Source organism: Leopardus geoffroyi, chromosome D2 (genome assembly GCF_018350155.1).
Source record: "Leopardus geoffroyi isolate Oge1 chromosome D2, O.geoffroyi_Oge1_pat1.0, whole genome shotgun sequence".
NCBI lineage: Eukaryota > Metazoa > Chordata > Mammalia > Carnivora > Felidae > Leopardus > Leopardus geoffroyi.
In genome coordinates, this window is record NC_059334.1 from 57,056,215 (window position 1) to 57,080,406 (window position 24,192).

The following is a 24,192-nucleotide window of genomic DNA, read 5'->3' on the forward strand; positions in this document are numbered from 1 at the left end:
GCGGGGCTCCGGCACGCCTGCGCCTGCGCTTGCGCCTGTGGTCCAGGATGGGCTGGCGGCGGGTCCCAGTCTGCTGGCTGGTGCTGGGGTTGGCAGAGGATGGTTGGTTGGGCTGAGTCGGGCCCGGCCGGGTTGCGGAGCTGGAAGGGGTGACAGGGAACGGCGGCGGAGGCTGCGGGGTTCCATTTGGCTGACTGGGGAGTCGGCAGGCGGCAGGTAAGAGCGGAGCCGCGGACTTTGCTCCCCAGTCTTGCCCTTTTTTCTAGGGTCGGGCCCTGTTCGGGGCCTTTTTGCGAGTCCGGGTTCCTGTTCTCTCCTTGCTCCGCCCAGCACGGCCGTGCCCTGCCTGGCGGAGTGCACCCTCCGGGCAGCTGTAAAGCGTGGAGCATGGAAGGAGGCCAACCCAACTTGCCCATTTCACAGATTTGGAAACTCAGATCCAGAGATAGGATTTAACTTGTTCAGGATCCTCGAAGATAGTTCAAGGTAGAGTCCAAACCGGAACCCAAGGTTTTTTTAATTCCAGTCTTTCGCACTTTGACCACGCCTCCGTCGTTAAGAAATAAAGACTTTTTGTGACTGCAGCTTCAGATCTTGCAGTCGGATCCTCGCAAACGGAGCTCAGGTCATGTGGGCCCATCCTTAACTTTTTCAAGCATATGTTCGGAACGAAAGTCTGCACATGAGTAGAATGCTACTCTTACTGATGATTGACAACTATTGCTTAAGACAGCAGACATCCTGAGAGTAGCATCTTTGTCCACTTGAGATTTGCTATGACTTTCATTTCAGTTTCCCTTGCCTTTTGGTTCCTTTGGAACCTAACCTGTGCAAACCCTCCAGCCCCCACCAATCCAGTTTCCCCTTGGAAAACAGATGGTGACTTAGAGCCTTGGAAAGAGGGGAGTGCTATGGCCTTCAATCCCCTCTAATCTGGTGCCAGAAGTCACTATGGTCTGTGGTTACTACCGAGGGATCAGAGTGCTAAGGGCTTGTGCTTGGGGTGGAGGTGAAGCTCTGCTTTGCTCTGTTTTCTCCCATGTTCACGCTCTTGCCACAGCACACAGAAAATCACAATTTTTTGAATTCTGCTGTGGTTCAATTTCCTGAGAAATGAGGAACTCTGTATGTTCAAGTGTGGCCCCATGGGCCACATATCTCTTCCCTGGCATCTCCATACCCCCTAAACCCCACTAGCTAAAATGAGCGGCAGGGGGTTGGCTTCAGACTCTTCACTCAAATCTGATCTGTAGCTCTACAAACTTTCAGTTCACATGTTTGGGTTCATTTCTGGTTGGATTTGTTTTGCAAAATCCCTTTAAGCTCTTAAGTGCTGTGATTCTAATGGTTTCTATTGCTTTTTACTGATCATGAAGAATGACAGTAGCAGATACTTATTTAGTGTTACCACATTGGCAGGAGTGCACTTGCTGCTATTTGTAAGCACAGATAGACGTCTGATCAACCTCACCATTTCTGCATCCTCCGTTCATTCAATAAGTACTTATTGAGTATTCCTGTGAGCCAGGTATTGTGCTAAGCATTTGTAACTATTTCATTTATACCTTAACCCAGTGTATATATAGAATCTTAAAGGATTAGAGCTGGACAGGACCTTAGCTTTTAACTCTACCCTGTCACTGAATGGAAACACAAGGAAATTGAGTTCTAGCAGGGTTGGGTGATTTGCCCAAGGTCACAGAACTACTTAAGGGCAGAATTGAACCCTAAGTAATGATGTTATGGGATAGATGAGAGTTGGTAAGTCTAGTCCTTAAGGCAGGCATTTCCTATACAGTCAGGAATTCCAGAGGTGGTTGAGAACAATATGGGAGGTGGAGAATCTGAAAAGGAATGTTTCTTGTTTTTGGAGACAGGAGAGATGGCATATAATTCATGTTTATTAAAGGTGAGGAATGCATCTTATTTGCAAGTTATTGCTATAAAGAGTATTTTAGCAAATAGGAAACTTTCCATTAGCCACCATAAGGGAATGAACAATGGCGTGGACAGTCTATGTCACTTGGATTTGTTGTGAGGTAAAATTTTTGGCTCACTCTTACATTTGACTCTGGCTGTACACTATTTTGAAAAATCATGCTTCAAGGGATGCCTGGGTGGCTCAGTTGGCTAAGTGTCCAACTCTTCTTTTTAAAAAGTTTTTATTAACATTTATTCATTTTTGAGAGTGAGAGAGACACAGAGCGTGAGCAGGGAAGGGGCAGAGAGAGGGAGACACAGAATCTGAAGCAGGCTCCAGGCTCAGCTGTCGGCACAGAGCCCAATGCAGGGCTTGAACTCACGGGCCGTGAGATCATGACCTGAGTTGAAGTTGGACGCTTAACCGACTGAGTCACCCAGGCGCCCCACTAAGCATCCAACTCTTGATTTCAGCTCAGGTCATAAGCTCATGGTTCGTGAGTTTGAGCCCCATGTCAGTCTCTTTGCTGACTGTGTGGAGCCTGCTTGGGGATTCTGTCTCTCCCTCTCTCTGCCCCTCCCTCCTCAAAATAAATAAATTAAACTCAAAAGGAAAAAGAAAATTCATGCTTCAGGTCATTTCATGGTTCTAAGAAACAGGACTCCAACTTGGGAAGTAGGAAGGTTGAGTTTTTACTTTCTCCCTTTCTACACTGCTCCTTAATTCTCTTAGCTCCTAGGAGGTGATGGGAATGGCCAGTTTCTTTATCCTGATGCAGAGAGTAGGTCCTTACTGAATCATCATCTCTCTTTCTCTGTTAGCCTTGTCTGCTGGATTCCTCTTTGCCTTAGGTCATTTACAGAACTTGTAGAAGGAGGTTACAAAGTGTTTTCTTTGAAAGGCCTCTTGTGATAAGCCAGTGTGCAAGGAGAGTACCTTGCTCCAGTTACTGAACGGAAACCATCCCTACAGTGGAGCAGCCTCCTCCAGTTTCTGTTGGGTTTTGAGCTGCCTTTTAAATAAGTCAGTGGAGTTGCCGAGGACACAGTAGCCCTAGGGGGAAATCAGATCATTTCTTTTCTGGTAAGGGCTTTAATCTGCAGAATTGATGAGACTATTATCAACGGAATCCATGACTTTAGTTCTGGACATTACCTGGGCAGCTGACCTCCCATGGCTATTGGGTGAGGTAGAAATCACATAGAGGAGAAGAAGGCACCTGCAGAGCTCGGAAGGCTGGTTGGGTAGCTTGGGGCCAAGGGCAGCAGCTGCAGAGAAGACTTGTGAGTATCGAAGTAGAATTGGGCCAAGGAGACTCATCACTGAGAGGATAGGCTCTGTGGTCTCCATGAGCCACAGCAGGAAGGCCCCCCTCCCACTGCCAGTGGTTCCTGCCTGTGGTGTTATTCTGCCGTAAAAACTGAAGTTTTCTTGGCTTTTGTATCCTTGGGGTGGGGCTGGGACTGGAATTGGAGACAGAGCATCTTATGTCATGCAGAGGGTAGCTGAGGTGTCCTGACAGAAGACAGGGACTCGCATGCTACCAGGTTGGGTCTGGTGGCCTGTAACATCAGCTCAGAGGAAGTAAGAAAGAGGAATATCTTTTGCTAAGACTCAGCACCAGGGAAGATCTAGATGTAGGATCAACATATGATGTACTCACTCCCCCATTGGCCATTCCTTGGTGAAGAGCAATTGTTAGGAGGTGGGTCATTGGTCTAGAGCAGGCGGGATACCCTGAGAATCCTCTGCTGTGGTGGCCGTGCCCACAGAGGCGTGGTGGCAGCTTTGTGCATGTCAGCTGTGCTCCACCCAATGGTCTGTCTACAAAGAGAACTCCAAAAAACCCTGCTTTGGCTTGGAGCTGCCTGCCTTTCCCTCAGCCTTTTACTGTGGGTGGCCCCTTACTCTAGGAGTGCATCATTTTGGATTTGCTGTGCGCCCAGTGGTGTAATGTAAGTAGGACTTCTGCATGCTCAGAACCTCCAGACCCTACCCCATGTAATCTGGTTGGGGCATTGGCACCACCCATTCCCTTGAGAAGTGGAGTGACTTCCTATGTCTCACAGCTGGTGACTGGCCCAGCTGGGCCTTAGGTCTTTGCCTTTAAGGTGGTGCTCTGGGCCTCCTCCCTGGTGGGGTAGGGAGGGACAGGACCAGAGTGGCTTCTCACAATGGTATGCTCTCCTAGGAGCCATGCGGGGCCAGCGGAGCCTGCTGCTGGGCCCCGCCCGCCTCTGCCTGCGCCTGCTTCTGCTCCTGGGCTACAGGCGCCGCTGCCCACCTCTGCTCCGGGGCCTGGTACAGCGCTGGCGCTATGGCAAGGTCTGCCTGCGCTCCCTGCTCTACAACTCCTTTGGTGGCAGTGACACCGCTGTCGATGCTGCCTTTGAGCCTATCTACTGGCTGGTGGACAACGTGATCCGTTGGTGTGGGGTGGTGAGTGATGCCCAGGGAGCAGGAAAAGGGACGTGTTGGGGTAGCAGAAGGACACGTGTCTGATGGACCCACACTGGGTTTGGGACCCATACCAGCCCCCTATCCCGGGGAAATTCCCGAGTCTACTCTTGGTGTTGGCAAACTCTCACTGCCTACCTGACCTCACTGGTGCTGGCAGGTGTTCGTGGTGTTGGTGATCGTGCTGACCAGCTCCATTGTGGCCATCGCCTACCTGTGTGTCCTGCCTCTCATCCTCCGAACATACTCAGTGCCACGGCTCTGCTGGCACTTCTTCTACAGCCACTGGAATCTGATCCTCATCGTCTTCCATTACTACCAGGCCATCACCACTCCACCTGGATACCCACCCCAGGTGGGTCCCCACAGGAGCATACCGGAAGGAGAGAGCTGCAGGCTGCGAGAGCCAGTCCTAGGCGTGGGGGAGCGAGAGGGCCTTGGTATCTTCTAAGGTACCCAGCTTCGCTCCCACGGTTGTCACGATGCTTTTCTCCCTTTGCACAGGGTAGGAATGATATCGCAACGGTCTCCATCTGTAAGAAGTGTATTTACCCCAAGCCAGCCCGAACACACCACTGCAGCATCTGCAATAGGTGGGTCTTGGCTTTGCTTGCTGTGAACCCCAGCTTTGACCCTTTTGCTGAAGCCCTAGGGCAAAATGTAGGCCTGGAGTCCGAGAAGATGTTTATGAAGTCTTCTCACCAGGCAGTGCACCCTCATGTCATGACGCCTGGTCCTCAGAACGGTCCTGTGAGTTAGGTATTGTCATCGCTTGTGGAAACTGAGAGAGATGAGTTAACCTTGTCCAAGCTACTAGTTCACGTAGCTAGTGAAACAGGGTTTGAAGCAAGGCCTGGCTGTCTTCAAAGTCTGTGCCCTTTCCACCTCAGCAGGATGCTGGTCCTTGTAGGAAAGGATTGGCACTGACATCTCGAGAACCTTGGCCACCGTAACAGAGCCTGTGTCCCTCCCTCACAGGTGTGTGCTGAAGATGGATCATCACTGCCGTATCCTTTTATTATCTCTTCTGCATGAGGCCTCCTTTAGCTCCAGCCACCTGCACTGGGCGAAGGGCCACAACCACGGCTTCTAGCATCCCTCAAAGAACACTGGGCTCATGAAAAGTTAGGAGAGGGGTGGTGGGGCTGGCCATCTCCGAGGGAAGCAGGAGGCTTACAGGTTCTACGGGACGATCTTGGAGCGAGGCATCTGTTCTAACCACGTTAACGTTTGTGGGATGGAAAGAGATGTTTGGGTTTCAGGTTGTCCACTGGGCATGCCAGATAGAACCAACGGTCCCCTTCTGCTGTCCCAGACAGATGGCTGGTTGACACCAGCTAGGTTGAAGTATTGGCAGATTCATTTTGCTTAAGGATTTCAGTTTTCATGATTTCCCGGTGGGCCTTGTGAGGGCTCTGAAAAGCTTTAACATCTGGAAATAGTCCCATATTTTCCTGCCTTCGGGAAATAGTTCTTGGTGACTGGAGGCCCTGTGCTTGGATGATGCCATCATGAAGCAAGAATGAACCAGAAAGACCTGAAGCTGTGTGTTTGATCTTGTCCTTAATCCTTCCCCCACCAGCCTGGCTAAACAACTGTGTAGGCCACTATAACCATCGGTACTTCTTCTCTTTCTGCTTTTTCATGACTCTGGGCTGTGTCTACTGCAGCTACGGAAGTTGGGACCTTTTCCGGGAAGCTTATGCTGCCATCGAGGTGAGCCCATAGCTAGGAGCAGGGCAGCTCAGTAGAATTTTGGGGTGTGGAATCTGTCCCTAAGGAGTGGGGCTGGTAGCACCCCTACCCTAGAGGCCTGAGTGTATAACCAGCACTGTTTTCCATCCCCTTAGAAAATGAAACAGCTCGACAAGAACAAACTACAGGCGGTTGCCAACCAGGTGGGCCGTCCCCACGCCACTGCCTCCTGCTGCTCAGGCCAGGGGGTAGAGTTGCTGAGGCAGCGGGGGCCCACCTGCTAGTGGAGTTGTAGAGGCTGGCTGAGGGGCCTCTTGAGACTGGATCCAGGGGTATTCTGGGAGGCTGTGGGCCATGGGCAGACTAAGTGGCCTGGGGACAAGCTGGAAGTCCCTGGCTTGTGATAGTTTTGGGCTCTCTATCCCATCATCACCTTCTTTGGGCTGAGCGGGGACTCTGCCTTGGAGACGGCCTGAGCAGCAAGGAGTCTGTGTTAGTCTGTGTAATGGGGTTCCAGGGGACAGGGACCAGGCTGGGCCAGTCTGATCACTCTTTGCTCCTGGTCTTTCGGCATCCATGCCAGGCCTTCTCCCAGGCCTGTGAGGACCCCTTATTTGGAGACGTCTTGGGCTCACGATTATACCACTTAACCTCTGCTGTCCTTTTAGTCCTTAGTGGAACTCAGTTTTCCTTGCTTGTTCTTGCATTCCGGGCCTGGGCCCAGCCTCCTCTTGAGGATTGCAGCCACACACTGAGGGAGTTCTAGCTGGGGAGCAGAGCGGCTTCCCCTGGAGCCCCATTTGTGTTGTCAAACCTGAAGGCCCAGGGTCAGCTCCTCCTATGCTTTGCCATCCTGTCCAGACCCGCTCTGCCCAGTGTTTGTCCACATGGTGATGCCTCCGGGCTTGGCCCACTCATCTGGCTGCTGCCCTGACTCCTCTGTGGCTTAACTCCCTATTTTCTCATCCTGGGTTTGGGTCACTTCCCTGCCTGCAGGTGCTGGGGGCTGTGCTGGAGATCAACAGCAAATGAGCCACCTTGCTCTTCTCTTTTCCTAGACGTATCATCAGACCCCACCACCCACCTTCTCCTTCCGAGAAAGGGTGACTCACAAGAGTCTTGTCTACCTCTGGTTCCTGTGCAGGTATTTAACACTCATTTTTGATGGTTTAAATGGGGGACAGCTTCAGAAAAACCTTTCCCAGTGCCCACGTGTAGGCAGGGTCCCATGCCTGTGTCATCTGCTGCTGTTCTTAGTGTAACTTAGCTTGGCAAAGAGTCAGTGCTTCATTTTCTTCAGCCTTTTGGGGCAGGGAACACTAAGGATGCTAGCATGGAGTGTTATGTGCCAAGGTAAGTTAAACTGCTTCCAGGTAGGGCACTGCATTTTCCAGGCGAGGAAAACTGAAGAGGAGAGGTGAAGTGAGTTGCTGTGTGATATACAGTTGGGAACGGGAGAACTGTGATCTGAATTACATGCTGCCCGTTCTAACCTGGCTGTTTTCACTACCCGCTGCAGTTTCCTAAGCACAGGTATTTTAAGAAGTATGGTACATTGTTATTAGTAACACAGACTTAATTTCCCCACCTTTCTTTCCACCTAATTTATTCTTAGCTCATGTTGACGCATTTTCATTGATGCTTTCTATAGATGTAGTGAAGTAAGAACTCACCTAGGATGTAGACTGGGACTTCAGCATAGAGGTCTCCAGCTGATCGTTATAGCTCAGTTCAATTTCATACCTACTTGTAACCTCCCCACCAACCTTGGCCCCTCTTTTCTTAGTTCTGTAGCACTTGCCTTGGGTGCCCTAACTGTATGGCATGCTGTTCTCATCAGTCGAGGGGAGACTAGTATCGAAAGGCACATCAACAAGAAGGAGAGACGTCGGCTGCAGGCCAAGGGCAGAGTGAGTAGGGGGCTTGGGGTGGAGGGTAACTGATCCCGCTGTCCTGAAAACAGAGGTCACAGTCTAGGGCCAACAAGGGCAGGCATCATAAAAGGTCAGAACTCACCTGGCTGAGCTTTAGCTAGCCAATTTAGGCTTGAAAATTAGGAGGGGGAGTAAATAAAAGGGGTTTGTAGAAACCTGTATTTCTCTTGGCTCTAGGTTTTCAGGAATCATTACAACTACGGCTGCTTGGACAACTGGAAGGTATTCCTGGGTGTGGACACAGGAAGGTAAAGTAGAACATCTAGACTAGTGCTGTCCAACAGAACTCTCTATGGTTAGAGAAAAAATGTTCTTTTCCTGTGCTGTGTAAGACGTTAGCCACCAGCCACATATGGTTGCTGAACACCTGAAATGTGGCTAATGCATCCGTAAATTGACATTTTATTTTTACTAGTTTAAATAGGCACGTGTGGCTAGTGGCTACCCTACAGGACAATACAAATCCAGACTCTGGGAGTAGAGATCATTGTTCATTTGAACCAAAGGGGCTAGGGGTCAAAACTGCGGTATACGCGCATGAGGCTTACAGATGACACAACAGAATCCTGAGAAAGCAGTGAGTGGTCAGTAAGGGACCTCTAGGTAGGATATGGTGACCACCCATCTCCTCGCATTGGTATGGTAGTGTCTGGAGTTCAAACCAACAACGTGTGGGACTGCAGCAGTCTATTTTTAACAGAGGTTCTAAGACCAAAAAAATGAAGTTAGCTCCCTTAGCCCAAGAGATCAGGGTAAATCACTTTTCAGATTGCAACTCCAAGGCAGTAATAACTAGGTGACCAGAAGTACCTGCCTTCCCCCCTTTCCTGTCCTTATTACATTCCTGCCTGTCATTCCTTGCGGTGATCCCTTAGAGATTTATTTTGAAACCTCTAAAAGCACCAAAGGGCACATTGGACATACTAGAACTTTTGTTACTGTTGGGGTTAATGCCAAAGTTGCTTCAGGATACCTTGACTCCTTGCTGAGGAATGAGGATCAGGAAGGAAGACCAAGAACTCTTGGAACTCAGGGACATTCTATCTTCTCTTGTAGGCACTGGCTTACTCGGGTGCTGTTGCCTTCCAGTCACCTGCCCCATGGGAATGGAATGACCTGGGACCCCCCTCCCTGGGTGACTGCTCACTCAGCCTCTGTGATGGCAGTGTGAGCTGGATTGTGTCTGTCACAACCTGTGTGCCACTCTGCTTCCTGCATTGTCTCAAGGGCCTCCAAGGACAGCTTGGAATCCTTGGGCAAAAAGAATCAGTGGGCCTGCCTTAGAGTACCATGCAGGGACAACCCAAGGACCAATCTACTGGCCACTGCAGGAACCAGGCACGATGTGGAGAAATCCTAGGACCGATGTCCCTTTACTCAGCTCAGGCAAACTGAAGTTCCAGCCCCAGACTGGAGATTAGGCAGCTAGCAACCTTGCCGGGTGCTGACCCCGACCTCCTCCAGGTTCCAGCACTGGGGTTGGCCACCATCTCTTCCACGTACTGTCTGAGAAAACACCTGAATGGTAGAGCGGAGATCCTGGCTCCTCAACAGGGCAAAGACACCAGGCCTACTGCTGAGGTCACTGCCACTTCTCACATGCTGCTGAAGGTGAAAAATAAAGGTATTTGATTTTTAAAGATATACAGCTTTTCATTGCCTTTACTTTAGGGCGAGGAAGGGAAAAGTCAGGGTCAAGACCTAGTGAGTGGGTGTTCTGGTCATGCTTCCTATGCTCTACTTGGAGGGGTGGATACCCTGAAAATTCTTGGCCAGTCTCTATCATTAGTGTTCCTATAGCTTATGCACTGGTGCTCTGGTTATGTGCCACTGAGGCATGAATGGGGAGGAGGAAATATCTGACAGCCCCATTACCAAAAGAAATCTTTATTCTCCAGCAGGTACACACACATCCATCATCCCTGGTCCTCAGGGCCACATTCGTGTGCATTCATTCATCCCTCAGCAGCATATCTCCCTTTTTCTGGCAAATAAATGGAAGAGCCCTAAGACCAAGATCTTTCCTCAAACACAAGTAGTCTCACACTCAGTTAACTTCACAAATCCATTAGAAGTCAGGATTCCTATGTTTCCTATACAGCCATGCAACAGAGGCCTGGGGAGAGGCAATCAGAGGCCAGTGGTCTCCCTGCCTTGGGCAACATGGCTCGATAGTTAGTAATTCCAGGTTAGATTGTCTGTCAGAACAGCGTAGGCCAGGACCGAGGGCTCAGCTGCCAGGGCTCCCCAGCAGAAACCTGTAGGCAAAAAGAAGGTTGGCGGCATCAGTGATGAGGCTCATTTCAATTCCATCTCATCCATGACTTCGAAACTCACCATTCTCCCCTGGCTGACACTGCCTCCTTGCGCACCAGTCTCTTCTTGTCATCTAGGGGCTTGGCTAAGGCTCGGATCACCTGTGGTTTATACGGCAGCAGCTGTGGAGTTAGAAGAACCACAGCCTTGTTCAGCCAAGGCAACCGAAAGGGCTGCTTCTCTGACTCAACAACCAACGTTCTTCCTATTCTCCTTTAGTGATTCCAGAGTGTGCTATGTGGCAGGATGGCCGTTCTACTATAGGTACATCCATGTCTGTGTGTACCTCGCAGTTTGCACCTCAATCACACAGCAGGGTGGTCAGTCCCATTTGACTAAGGCAAAAAAGGTGCTTGTCTGGCTCTTTTCAGAAGTGTCCAGGCCAGAAAGAGCCATCTCAGGTACTCACCACAGGGGTGGGCAGGCGAGTGAGAGCGTGCATGCACTGCAATGCAGCAATCCGGACAGCCTGGAACACAACCGTAAGGGGCAGGGGTGAGGGGAGACCCGTGAAGGAGAGACGTAGGTGCCAAAGAGTTGCTGGGGCTCAACGCACCATGGAGGGACTAGAGCTGAGGTTCAGAAACTTGGTGACAAGGGTGTCAACGTGAAGACTCATGACCTGGGGTGCTTCCAGTAGAAGAGGCTGAAGGCAGCTGAGGGTGGAGAGCTGAACTACACAGTCGGAGCAAGACAGGGCCTCCAGCAGCAAGGAGAGCAGCTAAGGGGCCAGAAGAAAGGCAGTATGTGGTGAGCCTGCTTCTCCTCCACCTCCCTGTCCCCCTGTTTCTAGCACCAGCTGGGGGCAGTGACTTAGTCCCCATTTGAGGCTCTGACTGCAGGGCTCACCGTGGGCAACTCTGGTAGGAGTACAGGCTTAGGCAGCCTATTAAGTACGTGAGACAGGCCCTTCAGGTAATTTGGCTTCACATCTGTAAAAACATGGAAAAGCTTAGGAAGAAACTGGTCTCAGACATACAGTTTGAACATTCAACTCCAATCTCTGATGAAGCTGGGACATCAGCCGAGAAAGAGGTTCAAACAAACAAACAAAAACCTCAAGCTAAGAAAAAGCAAGATTTATCAAAGGAAAAAAGTGGGACAAGATTCTGGAAGTTCTTTAGCCTTTTAGCTACAGATCACACTGTAGCTCTAAAGAAGCACTTACGTCTTTATTTTAGGGAATGTGACCTGAGTAAAGAAAAGGTGTATATATTTAGGGCCTTTTAGACCCTTCTCACCTTGGGAAGCAGCATGGAAACCCTGGACCAAAGCAGGCACGTTATCTGTGAAGAACCGCTGGCGGAACATGATACGCACTTCAGCATGGCCAGCACGGGTCAACACGTCAGTGCAGTCAGACATGAGCAGAGAGAAGCCATCAGCTGCTGCTGGGCCTAGTTCTGGATCACCCAGGAGGCCCATGAGCTGGAGAAAAGAGGTGCATCAGGAGAGAAGAATGAATCTTCAATACCCATGAGGAGGATGGCAGTGGTTTCTGGGAGGAAAAGGATCAACAGGGAAGTTACTATTTAGGTCTTTGGCTCTCCTGGCTCCAGAAAAGACTTACCCGGTCTGTAAGGCATGAGCTGAGAGGATGATATCTAAGCACTAAGGCCTTTGTTACCTGTAATCAGAGAACAGTCTGACAGGGGCATGCATGACATTCAAACCCCAAAACCTCAAGAAGCATGTTTAGGGTTCAAGGTCAAATGGAGAGACTTTTATTTAACCAGACAGAACTGTCTAACTAGAATCCATTCTGGGACCTTACCCAGAGAAGCAGTGTGAAGGCCTGACTACGATAGGGGCCAGGGCTCAGGCCAGCCTCCACTTTGTCCACTGCCAGCTGCAGGAATTCATCTAGCTGTTGCCCTAAAAATAAGAGAGGAAACACTGATGCAGAGGCTACATATTTCTTCTTTACCAACAAATGATGTAAATCATTTAAATACAGAGCTCCCTGAGAGGCCATCAAAAAGGAACAGTATCATTCTGGCTGTGACTCTGCCCACTCAGCTCTAGGATGCTAGCATGAGAGGCTACTATCTCATAACGCAGGGGTGCTGGTATTCGGAAAGAGCGGTCTGCTTCTAGTAAAAAATGATCTCTAAGAGCTCCCTGTAGGGAGTAGGGTGACAGACCTAGACAGAGCACTCTGCTTGAACCTTCTTATCTTTTTATGTCCTGTAATGCTTTGCCCAGCTCTGGTCTTGACTCTTGTCCCAAGGGCTGTCCCCTAGGAGGCCCTATTATATTATTAGCAGCTCCTTTTTTAAAGGGCAGGAGGACTGAGCTTCCAAGATTTCATCAGTAATTAACTCCAGGAGGCTCCCTACGCAACCCCCCCACCCCCTCCCCTCCCCGCCCCAGCCTTATTTCAGTACCTGCAGGGAGCTTGTTGAGGAGTCCTGCAAAGCACTTGGCGGCAGCGGTGGAGGAGGAGGGGCAGCTGGGGCAGCAGCTCAGCTCTACAAGCTCCCACATGAGTTGGTTCAGTTGAGGGATTTCCACCTACATAAAACCTGACCATGTAACGCACGCAGAGAACACTTGAACTCCGAGAGATACGCAGTAGAAAGTGGCAGCGGGGATGCGCCTGGGTGGCTCAGTCGGTTAAGCGTCCGACTCTTGATTTCGGCTCAGGTCATGATCTCACGGTTCGTGGGATCGAGCCCCGCGTTGGGCTCTCTGCTGACAATGTGGAGCCTGACAATGTGGAGTTCCAAACTCTCTGCCTCTCTCTCTCTCAAAATAAATAAATAAACTTGAGAAAAAAAAAGAAGAAGAAAAAGTGGCAGCAGGGGTCAAGATGGATGAGAGCTAAACTCTCCAGTGAGTAAAACAGAAGATCAGCTTAGCCTATGACAAATTTCTGCCCAGAAGTCACTTGGGATCTACCTCCCCTCATCAGGGTTAAACTACGGTACTCCCCAAATGTACTCACATTTCGAGGCAAGGAGCAGACAAAGGCCATAAGCAATGCAACCAGCCGCCTCTGCCCTGAGGAGCCATCCTGTAAAGGGAGAAAAACCCTAGCAAGCCTGTCCTGCTAGCAAGAGGCTTTTCTGCCCCAAACCTATCCCAGATTAGCCCTAGAAATTTGAAGGAAAGTCCCAAGATTCTCCCCATTCTGGTCCATCAGACCCTCACCTGGAATGGCTGGAATCTGCAAGGGAAGCTGTTTTCAGGCAGAAAGGAGACGTTGCCATCCAAGAAAAGGGGCACAATGTGGGCAACACTCTGGGCAGCTAAGCTGGGGGTAGAGGACTAGGTATCACCAAGAAGCCAGGGTTCTGAAGTACCCTGGGTTCACATTAGAGTCACTGAGTCAATGGGCCCGAACATGATCATTCATGCATCCAACAAATGCTAATTCAGCATATATTATGTGCCAAGAACCATTCCCATTTTAGGCCCTGATGATTTAGCAGTGAATCCGACTAAATCCCTGTTCTGAAGCTTACAATCTGGTGAGAGAATGCAACATATGTTTCAAAAATAGTCCACAGGTGATTCTTCTGCACATCTGTAGCTAAAAACCATTAGCCCGTGCCTCCCCTACCCCCTAATCCATGGTGCTAAAAAGCCACTTCCTCTTACTTTGCCAGCAAAACAACTCCCTCCACATTTGATTCTGGGTAAAAGATAGCTCAGAAGGCAGCTATCTGCTACTTCTTCCTAAGACTGCTATCCTGCCTATGGTCAAGCTACATCAATGATTATACTCACTCAGGGCTCAAGTGGGTGGTGGCAGTGCCAATGACAGACACCATGGCAGCCAAGACCTCATCCTCCAACAGTACTTTTCTCAGAACTGAGTGCTCCTTCTCTGAAAAATAAACACACACACACACACACACACACACACACACACACACACACACACAATCACTAGGCCACGACTGTGGTTCAGATGATTAGATCCTGTCATCATCATGACTCTAGTTACAATGGCATCAGTTTTAAACCTGTCTCCCAGCACTGCTGTGGCCCTGAGCATGAGCACGGCACTAGAAACAGGAATGGTTAACATGGGCTACGGAGAGCTCTTGAGAACTTTGTGCAGTCCTCAGACTGGGCAACGTGGAAAATAAATCTAGTTGTTATGATCTTCTGAACTTCAGAAATAGTTATTTTAGTTTTTTCCAAAATTTAAAGATAACACCGATGTATTGTCAGGGGTCATTATTATTATAACAGCTACATATGTGGAGCTGCCATACATACATACTATGTACTCTGTTGCCAAGCACCATGTGTTTTTTTTTAATCCTTACTAACTACCCCGTGATACAGATTTTACGCTATTTCTTCCCCTTTTAAGCGAGGAAACAGGCTTACAAAGGCTAAATATCTTCACTTAACAAGTGGTGGAGTTGAAGATGAAACCCAACCAGGTCAGCTTGATTCCAGAGCCCAATGCTACCTAATTACATAGCAATTATTGAGAAAAAAAAGGTGTGCATCCTGCTGAGTTTCGCTAACACGAGTAGATTTTGATTCTTGCCACTGGTCAGGTTGACATCCTTTGCTTGAAGTGAAATTTCACTTTGGAGACAAAGGATTCAAAAGAAGCCTCTGCTGGGACAAAATGTAATGTCAGTGGTAGCCTCCAAGTGGCAGTGCTGCTCACCAGTAGTGGAAGGCTGAAGCCCAGAGGAGGGACAGAGAAGGTGCAGGGTGGAGAAAGTTACCTGGCATGGAAGCCTGCACAGCCAGGGCGAGCAGGCAAGGTACAGCTGTCTGATGGAAATACCAGCAGCTCTCAAGGTCCTGCTGGCATTTTTCTGCCACCTGCTGGAGGCTCTGACAGACAGCAATAACTTCACTGGTTCCTGCAACCATATACCCTGTGTAGTAACAAAGTATTCTCTGTAAAGTTTTCTTAAAAGCACTTCCAAATCTTTCAGATACAGAATATGGGAAAAATAATCAAAGATGAGTGACTAAAGAGTCCAAGAGTGGTTGATAAAGAGCCAAGAAATGCCATTCTTTTGGCTGTTTCTTTTTACCTACTCAGATTTTGGAGCAGAACTGGCTGTGTCAGCTCTGCAACAGAAGCACTCATACGTATTTTCTCAGTTTTCACAACAACCCTAGAAGTATCATTTCCCCTATTTTATAGAGGAGGATGTGGAGGCTAAATAAAACCACCAGTGGTTTTCCAGGGTTATAGTAAGTGCAAAGTCAGGAGTCAAACTCCAGCCACACTCTGAGATGTATCAGGTGCTGGAACATCCATTGGATCTTCTGCAGGGCTGGGTACTGCAGAGCTGGGAGCTGAGGAAGTTATAGTGAGAGCCCTTGGTGGGGCATGCACAGGCTCACAGTAGCAGTGACTGTTGTCACTTATGCCTTGAAACAGTGGTGTGTAGGAGTTACCTGGAAATCTTGTTTAAAGGAGATTCTAATCAGTAGGGCCTGAAATTCTGCACTTCAAACGAGTTCCCAGACAATGCCCAAGCTGCTGGTTGATGGACATTTTCAGTAACCATGGCCCTAGAGTGGTGCTTTTTCATTCTGATTTCATATCAAATTCACTTGGGCACTCAATTACAGTTGTTCGAGTCCCATGCAGCAACATTTTTTAAAGGTTCCCATGTGATTCTACTGATGTACAGTCACCAAATGGAACCACTGCCTTAGAGACATCAACTCTGAATGTGCCTACGGTTCCCCATTCAGCCTAGCTCCTTGATGATTATTCCTGGTAGTTACCTTTATTCATCTGGCAGAGATGCTGTAGCAGCAGAGGCAGGGTCTCCTTGACAATACTGGGATGTGTTGATATAGCTGACAAGGCTTGTAGACAGCGCAGATGCCGGGAGCATTTGGCAGGCTCATCCCCTCTAGCCAAATCTAACTCCCCTGCAAGCAACCCAGGAGACAGGATTTCACTGTGTGATGGCATGCATGAAGGCCCCCAAACATCCCTGGGAAGGGGCGAGCCACCGAAGATTAGAGACACATACCTCTGCCCAGCTCCTCAGCAAGCTTGGGCACTAGGTGGCTGCTGAAGGCTACAGGGTAGAGAGTGGCCAGGGCTCCCGATGCTTCCAGTGCTGCCACCCTGCTGGGGACACAAGGCAGATGAGCAATAGCTAAGCCCTGGCCCACTGTTCTCTTGCCTAGGCCAGCCATTGGGCAGATTCAGGGGCGTGGGCTGCCAAGCTTGCCTTGCTGAAGAGCAGGACTCAAGTATCTACACCACTAAGTTGGACAGGGCTTCGTAATGCCCCCCAAAAAAGAGAAGTCTGAAATCTCTGGCTCTGACTACCAAGCACAGGCCCACTCCCTTAGGGAGAGCCAAGGGTCAGAAGCAGAGAGCCCTGCGACAGCTTGCTGCTTTCAATTCTCACCAACTCTGGGAGTCCTCCTCCAGGAAGCTCAGTCTGTACAGGTGACCCACTGCCAGCTCCAAGTCCCCAGAAGAGAGAAGATCTGTGTTAAAAGGAAACACAAACCTCATCTTTCTTCCTCTGTAGCCACCACAACCCTTCCAAAAGTCGTATTAGAAATCCCGAATCATCCAGACTTACAGTGAGAACCAGGGAATTAGGATTGCTCTTCTCTTAAGACAGAAAATAGCAAGGAAGGAACCAATACCCTTTCTTTTCTCTTTCTCCTAAGTGTACCTGGCTGGGCACCCAAGACTGTGAGTGTACGGATGCCAACAAGCTGAAGCTGGGCGCTGGGATCTGTCAGAGCCATGAACACCAGTGAGCACAGCTGGTCCTTGAAGCCATTCAGCGGCCTTTCATCTAGGACAGACGGAGTCCAGGTTAGAGAGAAGCCCTGACTCAGCAGTGATGCAAAGACAACTTGGGGCAAGATTCAAAGAGCTTAATCCACTGGGTGTCCAGGAAGTAGTCTAGGAAAAAATAAACAGGCCTCATCTGGTAAGTGTGCTCTGGTGTCACAACCTCAGAACAACAGGAATGCTGTTGTTCTAGAGTACCTCTCTGTAGCATTCCTTGCCTGCCATCCTTGATAGGAATACAGTGCTCAGCAGCCCCCAAGACACCACACCTGGAAGGTGACCTCACCCTTGTCTTCATAGCTCCATTTCTGGTGTAGCTTCAAGAAACCGAGGATCATTTCAAGGATTGTCCGCCGCTGGTTGCTCTGTAATGTTTTAAGGGGTACTGAGGTCAAAGAATATTTTAAAGGATTTCAGTCCTGCTCCTCTGGAAGTGAGGAAAATTATCCTTTTATGTAAGAGTGTCAGAAAGAGTGAACAAGGGAACCAGAAGAAGCTGACGGGAGAAAAGCCCAAGATGTATTATGTGGGAAAAGCTCAATGCTTAGCTCTCTCTCTGTGAAAGGGATCCTAGCAAGGGTCCCACCATTTCCTCAAAAGATTCCATTTCCTTACCTGACTGTGCTTGTGGAACTGTTCCAGCAGTAAAGGCAGTACGTTGCTGGTGATATGGTCACAGGCCCGAGCAGATGCACCTGCAGCTGCCTGCAACAGTTTGGCACTAGGCCACACCAGTTTCATGTCCGGTTCACACAGATGGTGCCTGCAGTCTAGAGAGGCAGCACATCACAGACCTGGGGAGTAGGCTGAATGCTGCCCGATTCCCCTGCAGTCCACAGGAGCTGGAGATTGAGACTTGGGACAGTTTGCTAGCAGTTACCACTCAAATTGTTTTCAAATCAAAGTACAGCTCCAGCACCCAAGTCACTGAACATGGGGGGCTACTCATGAAAGGTCACTGGCCTTAAGAAACTCCTTTCTATTGTACTCAACCCCTTTTCTGGCTGCCATGGTCCCATTACCCTGTAGAATGTTGCTAAGGAAGGAGTCAAGGAGGTCCTCGGCATCAGCCCTCAGCACAGAGCGAGACAAACACGCAGTCAGGGAGTGGAGGGCTGCCAGGCCATCCGCCTCCACCCGCTCACTTGCCGTCTGGAACACCTGTCAGGGAGGGATCCCATGGCTACTGAGGTGAGCCTGCACTAGGTGAGAGCCCACCCACCCACTGCCTATTTCCTTTGGGGAGTGGGGTTTGAGAACCTTTAGGGTACAGCCATAGAAATTAACCCTTCAAGTGAGTTTCTTCTCAATGGATGTATTCTCACCAAGTCCTTGGTCCCACTAGAATTGATACACATACTTTTTGAGAAACAGGATACCAACTTTGAGCAGGGGCTGTTGGGATCCCCTTTCCCGAGTCTCTTCTTCTCCCCTCTTATTCAGTATGGTGCCAGATGCACCATGACCTGTGCTCCTTACCATGGAAGGACAGGAAGTGGGCACTATGCAAAGGTGATCATGTGCCATCATCAAACAGCTGACCCTTTCCCTTGTCATTCAACCAGAAGTATGCCCGCTTACTGGCTTGCTGAATAACCAGGCCAACAACAGGGAAAAGGACAGGCTGTGTTATTTCCCGTCATGTCTAGCAACTGGGAGTTAACAGTAGTGAGTTTATCTAATAAACACTCACCTCTCTGCGGATAGAAGCCCAAAGGCTGGGGAGGAAGTCTTTCAGTTCCTTCTGTCCGTACACAGCACAGCAAGCATTCTGCCAAGGAAAGCGCAGGCATCAGCCATCTACACAATCAGACTTCTGAGGACATGCAGGCACCTCAGTAGAATGGCACCTGAAGGAGCATGGCTCTCAGCAATAGAACCAGCAGGATTTCACAAAAGTCGTATCCAGGTCACAGAAAAATGGAAGTTCATCCTGACTGATGGAAAACAAGCATAGAGTTCAGCCTTTCCTCAGCTGCCACTCAGTTACTATGGGACCAGACAGTTAGGTAGCTGGTGCGAGGGATTGCTTTAGGCCAACATATAAGCCCAGATTCTGGTTATCCCTCTCATGAAGGCCACTGGATTATGTTCCCTGGCTCTCTGCTATATTCGTTAGCGCCCCTGAATTGTCTAGACAGCTGGACCCTGGAAAGAAAGAAACCACTCACCAGAGTCTGCAGAGAATCCAGCTTGGCACTCAGAATCTCAGAATCTACTTTCTCAATCAGCAGGGGCAGCAGGAACTGTGGGAGAGAAGGAAGAAGTGAAGTCTGAGATGGGTAATGTTGTAGCAATGCCAATGCCAACTATGTCTTTACTGCCACCAGTCCCCAAGGCAGGACCTACATCAGAGAAATACAGTTGAATCAGGAGTTGTGACTGTAAACCAACCTTCCTGCCAATCTGTGGCCAGACTCCCAATTAACCTGAAAAGTGGGCTAGCTGGCAACACTACAAGATTTCAAAAGAGAGCACCATATAGCGACTGGATTATTATTTTAAACAAAGATATGGTAAAGTTTTCTACTCTGAAGGTCTGAAGATACTTGCCACACAAGCCTTAAGACATTTGCAGGATGCCATACCCTAAAACGTATACTGGATCTTTCTTTTTCCCATACTCTTACTATTCTTTCTTCAGAGCCTTCTTTGGGCTGAGGCTACATACCTAACCTTGGCTAGACCCACCTCAGCAAATCGCGGTGTAGAAGCCAGCACAGCTCGAAGACTCAGGATGAGGTCTTCTCTCTGGATACCGTGGGGATCATTAGGTGGCTGGAAAAGGGAAAAGGGCCATGGGTTTGCACAACTCTTCAGACCACCCTTGGACACAGGATTCAACCTGGCAACCCTACAGAATAGGGTGATATTTATACCCAGTCTGGCAGAATAGTGTGATAGAAGGCCCCAGCAGGAAGACATGCTTACTCTCACGTTTCTCCTTGGGAATTTCTATCTGTTGGGCATTTATGTTCTATCTGATCTATCATCTCATCATTTGAGAGACAAACACCTCAACTTTCTGGTATGTTACTTTCTTCTTTGTATATATCCTATGACTGTATGTTAGAAGACATTGTTTTCCCTTTAAGATATATATACTTTTAAAACTGTAATTGTTTTGAAGATAGGGTTTATGTTTTTTAATTTTTTAATGTTTATTTATTTTTGAGAGACAGAGCATGAGCAGGGGAGGGGTAGAGAGAGAGGAAGACACAGAATCCAAAGCAGGTTCCAGGCTCTAAGCTGTCAGCACAGAGCCCAACATGGGGCTCGAACCCACGAACCAGGAGATCATGACCGAAGCCAAAGTCAGTCGCTTAACTGACTGAGCCACCCAGGGGCCCCGGATTTATGATCTTTTTTTTTCCTGCTTAATAAGGTACACTTTTCTGTGGTATTATTCTTTCATAACATTAGGTTTTGTGACTATTACTATTTCATTGTGTAGTTGAGCCACAATTTATTTAAATAATTCCCCTTTGATGGACATTTCTATTTTTTCATTCTTATAAAAAAGGTATAATTCTCTCAACATAAAAAGCATTGATGGTTTCTGTGTCAAAAAGCCAGTCTGAAGACGTGTATCAGATTTTCTTTTTCCTCTTTAGAAACAAACACCAAAAATACAGCAAAAGGATTTTAAGACATAAAGCTATAGGTGCCTGGGTAGCTCAGTCAGTTAAGCATCCGACTTTGGCTCAGGTCATGATCTTACAGTTTGTGGGTTTGAGCCCGTGTCAGGCTCTGCACTGACAGCTCAGAGACTGGAGCCTGCTTCAGATTCTGTATCTCCCTCTCTTTCTGCCCCTCCTGCGCTTGTGTGTGCACTCATGCTCAAGATAAATACATAAACATTAAAAAAAAAAACAAGGGGCGCCTGGGTGGCTCAGTCGGTTGGGCAACCGACTTTGGCTCAGGTAATGATCTCGCGGTCCGTGAGCTCAAGCCCCGCGTCGGGCTCTGTGCTGAGAGCTCAGAGCCTGGAGCCTGTTTCGGATTCTGTGTCTCCCTCTCTCTCTGACCTTCCTCCATTCATGCTCTGTCTCTCTCTGTGTCTAAAATGAATAAACGTTAAAAAAAAAAAACAAAAAAAACAAAAAAAAAAACAAAAGACATAAAGCGAGAGGCACCTGTCTGGCTCAGTTGGTACAGCATGTGACTCTTGGATCTTAGGGTCATAAGTTCAAGCCCCATGCTGGGTGTAGAGATTATTTAAAAATAATAATAATTAAAAATTAAAAATAATTAAAACAACAAGACATAAAGCTAAAGGTTGAGGAAAATAGGTTAGGAGATGTTAGCAATAAAATTTCAGAAGCTAAAAAGAAGGATAAGAAAATGACTTAACAGGGCCAAGACAACAGTCTGAATCCTCAGTAGTCTTGGGAAAAGCCTACTCAAAAAGCTTTGCAACTGGCAGTACCAGGTGCCTTTGGAATTGGGAGTGGGATTAGAGAACCACCTAGATTGCTTCCTAGCTCCTCCCTTTCTTCAGCAGAATCTGGACGTTTAATTCTCTGGAGAGGGTAAGACAGAGGTCCCTAATCTTGGAGATGTAGGTGCAGTAGTGGGCCTGGGAAAATAGGGTACCTGATCCAAGAGGAAGGATAAAGGAATCCTGAGGATGATGGTAAAGGAAGATTTAATATCTACTTTGCATAACGAGTAGGAAGCAACCAGTTGAAACTATACGTATGGCCAAGTTAAGAATGGTTTTTAGGGGCGCCTGGGTGGCTCAGTTGGTTAAGCGGCTGACTTCGGCTCAGGTCATGATCTCGCGGTCTGTGGGTTCGAGCCCCGCGTTGGGCTCTGTGCTGACAGCTCGGAGCCTGGAGCCTGTTTCAGATTCTGTGTCTCCCTCTTTCTCTGACCCTCCCCTGTTCATGCTCTCTCTCTGTCTCAAAAATAAATAAATGTTAAAAAAAAAAAAAAATTAAAAAAAAAAAAAAAAAAAAAAAAAGAATGGTTTTTACATTTTTTTCCTTTTAATTCCAATGTGGTTAACATACAATGTTAAATTAGTTTCAAGTGTACAATATAGTGATACAACAATTCTATATAATACTCAGTGCTCATCAAGATAAGTGTACTCTTAATCCCCTGGTTTTTACATTTTTAAATAGTTGGGGGAAAAAAAACCCCAAAAGAATAATATCTTGTGACATATGAAAACTATATGAAATTTAAATTTCCATGTCTATAAAGTTTTATTGCTATACACTGTACCACACTCCAGTGTCTACGGCCATTTTTGTTAGAACAGCAGCATTGAAATGTTGTGACAGAAATGATAGTCTGGAAAGCCTAAAATAGTCACTATCTGGTCCTTTACAAAAAAAAAAGTTTGCCCAGCCCTGCTTCTAGATGAGTGTACATGCATACTGAAAATCAAGGGAACCATCACTTATGCTGACGTGATCCACTATGATGATGCAAAGACCATAAAGCATATTTCTGATACAAGAAACTAAAATAAACAGATTTAAAAAACAACAAAAAGAGTATTTCTTTAAAAAAATTTTTTAATGTTTATTCATTTTTTGAAAGACAGAGGGAGACAGAGCACAAGCAGGGGTGGGGCAGAGAGAGAGGGGGACATAGAATCCGAAGCAGGCTCCAGGCTCTGAGCTGTCAGCACAGAGTCCGACACAGGGCTCGAACTCACCAATGGCGAGATCATGACCCGAGCCGAAGCCAGACGCTCAACCAACTTAGCCACCCCAGGTACCTCCCCCCACCGAAAATATTTCTGATAGAAATAGTTACCCTAAAGCCAGGTGTGTCTCATTTTAATTGACAAGAGCTTTCTGCTTCCCATACAGACCGTAGTGCAGAAGAACATACAAAATTCTGCTTGAGGAGCACCTGGCTAGCTTAGTAGGTAGAGTATGTGACTCTTAATCTTAGGGTCGTGAATTCAAGCCCCACGTTGGGTGTAAAGCTTCTTAAAAAAAATCTACACAAACGAGAAATTCTATCATTATAACTTTTTTGTGTGTGTAGAATATCCGAGAAAATACATAAGCAGTTGGGGGCAATGATCATCTTTAAAAGGAAAATGGGTGGTTGGCAGCAAAGAGGCTTCACTCTCTATCTTTTAAATACTGGGGTGCCCGGGTGGCGCAGTCGGTTAAGTGTCCGACTTCAGCCAGGTCACGATCTCGCGGTCCGTGAGTTCGAGCCCCGCGTCAGGCTCTGGGCTGATGGCTCAGGGCCTGGAGCCTGTTTCCGATTCTGTGTCTCCCTCTCTCTCTGCCCCTCCCCCGTTCATGCTCTGTCTCTCTCTGTCCCAAAAATAAATAAACGTTGAAAAAAAAAATAAATAAATAAATACTGAATCATGTTCACTCTATTACATTTCAGAAAAATGAATGACATACTCTTTCCTGCCCCCAAATTATAAATGCATGTATTCCAGCAATTCCACTTTTAGGAATTTATGCTACTGTTCTACCCACATATATATGTGAAATGATACATGTACGGGATATGTAAGTTGCAGTGTTGTCTGTAACAATGTAAGATTAGCAAGAACCTTTATCCTATAGAGGACCAGTGAAATTAATTAGGTATTTCCATTGAAAGGAATACTACACACCCATAAAAAATAAAGAGCTAACTTATATACTGTTATGGAACACTCTCCAGGATATACTAAGTGAAAAAGGCCAAGTACAGGAAAAGTGCATACATACACTGCCATTGGTGGGGGGAGGGGAGCATTTGCTTACGTTATGGATGAAAAAGTTCTGTAAGATACAGACCTAATTGATAAAATGGTTGACAATAAAGAAAGAAATGGTGGTTGATAGATTTTTCACCCTTTTGCACCTTTTAGGTTTTGGATAATATGAATGTATAATTTTTTCAAAACAAACACAAAATAAAGCAAAAAAAGAGAAACCTGGTGGCCTAACAAAGAGCTTTCAAGATTTCAAAGGCATAACAAGTTCTTGTGAGTTAGAAAGTGACATTGATTACAAAAGAGATGAAGAGAAATTCAGGAGAGGTGGTCCTAAGGACCATGGTGTCAACTGGAATAAGCTGGTAAGCAATTCCCCACAGCAAAGATGGCTGTGTAACTTTAAAGGCAGTAAGAG

At 47.7% G+C, this 24,192-nt stretch overlaps 2 protein-coding genes across 9 annotated transcripts in view; one reads left to right on the forward strand and one right to left on the reverse strand.

Annotated features, from left to right (window-relative positions):
• Window position 1: 1 nt before the first annotated feature.
• ZDHHC16 (zinc finger DHHC-type palmitoyltransferase 16) lies at window positions 2–9,651 on the forward strand. 4 transcript variants are annotated; one of them, XM_045438422.1, is made up of 11 exons: window positions 21–216; window positions 4,113–4,360; window positions 4,539–4,733; window positions 4,883–4,971; window positions 5,357–5,385; window positions 5,961–6,094; window positions 6,229–6,276; window positions 7,132–7,217; window positions 7,860–7,983; window positions 8,185–8,255; window positions 9,064–9,651. In XM_045438422.1, exons 2-11 carry the CDS (start codon window positions 4,118–4,120, stop codon window positions 9,176–9,178), a joined length of 1,134 nt encoding a protein of 377 aa, XP_045294378.1. In that variant the 5' UTR covers window positions 21–216; window positions 4,113–4,117; the 3' UTR covers window positions 9,179–9,651. The 4 variants fall into 4 exon arrangements, with proteins under 4 accessions (XP_045294380.1, XP_045294378.1, XP_045294381.1 ...); XM_045438424.1 differs by lacking the exon at window positions 6,229–6,276 and having other exon boundaries at window positions 2–216; XM_045438425.1 differs by lacking the exon at window positions 5,357–5,385 and having other exon boundaries at window positions 26–216; window positions 6,049–6,094.
• A 227-nt stretch (window positions 9,652–9,878) lies between these two features.
• MMS19 (MMS19 homolog, cytosolic iron-sulfur assembly component) overlaps window positions 9,879–24,192 on the reverse strand; it is a 34,169-nt gene continuing 19,855 nt past the window's right edge. For 2 of the 5 annotated variants that reach the window (XM_045438417.1, XM_045438421.1), the window contains 23 exons: window positions 19,778–19,864; window positions 19,258–19,332; window positions 18,780–18,857; window positions 18,109–18,247; window positions 17,702–17,856; window positions 17,373–17,451; window positions 16,962–17,087; window positions 16,686–16,767; window positions 16,299–16,399; window positions 16,045–16,194; window positions 15,021–15,176; window positions 14,056–14,155; window positions 13,477–13,579; window positions 13,271–13,339; window positions 12,711–12,837; window positions 12,098–12,198; window positions 11,894–11,950; window positions 11,565–11,751; window positions 11,173–11,255; window positions 10,880–11,044; window positions 10,733–10,792; window positions 10,345–10,445; window positions 9,879–10,265 (listed from right to left, as the gene is read on the reverse strand). In XM_045438417.1, the coding sequence (XP_045294373.1) occupies window positions 10,238–10,265; window positions 10,345–10,445; window positions 10,733–10,792; window positions 10,880–11,044; window positions 11,173–11,255; window positions 11,565–11,751; window positions 11,894–11,950; window positions 12,098–12,198; window positions 12,711–12,837; window positions 13,271–13,339; window positions 13,477–13,579; window positions 14,056–14,155; window positions 15,021–15,176; window positions 16,045–16,194; window positions 16,299–16,399; window positions 16,686–16,767; window positions 16,962–17,087; window positions 17,373–17,451; window positions 17,702–17,856; window positions 18,109–18,247; window positions 18,780–18,857; window positions 19,258–19,332; window positions 19,778–19,864 (2,409 nt within the window). In that variant the 3' untranslated portion in view covers window positions 9,879–10,237. The remainder of the gene's footprint in view (window positions 10,266–10,344; window positions 10,446–10,732; window positions 10,793–10,879; window positions 11,045–11,172; window positions 11,256–11,564; window positions 11,752–11,893; window positions 11,951–12,097; window positions 12,199–12,710; window positions 12,838–13,270; window positions 13,340–13,476; window positions 13,580–14,055; window positions 14,156–15,020; window positions 15,177–16,044; window positions 16,195–16,298; window positions 16,400–16,685; window positions 16,768–16,961; window positions 17,088–17,372; window positions 17,452–17,701; window positions 17,857–18,108; window positions 18,248–18,779; window positions 18,858–19,257; window positions 19,333–19,777; window positions 19,865–24,192) is intronic. The other 3 variants (XM_045438420.1, XM_045438418.1, XM_045438419.1) reach the window with 3 other exon arrangements.

Coding starts and splice junctions, on each gene's coding strand:
- ZDHHC16 (XM_045438422.1), top strand. CDS start 4,118: ATGCGGGGCCAGCGGAGCCTGCTGCTGGGCCCCGCCCGCCTCTGCCTG. Junction 6,277..7,131: donor TACAGGCGGTTGCCAACCAG/GTGGGCCGTCCC, acceptor CTCTTTTCCTAG/ACGTATCATCAGACCCCACC. Junction 8,256..9,063: donor CTGGGTGTGGACACAGGAAG/GTAAAGTAGAAC, acceptor CTTCTCTTGTAG/GCACTGGCTTACTCGGGTGC.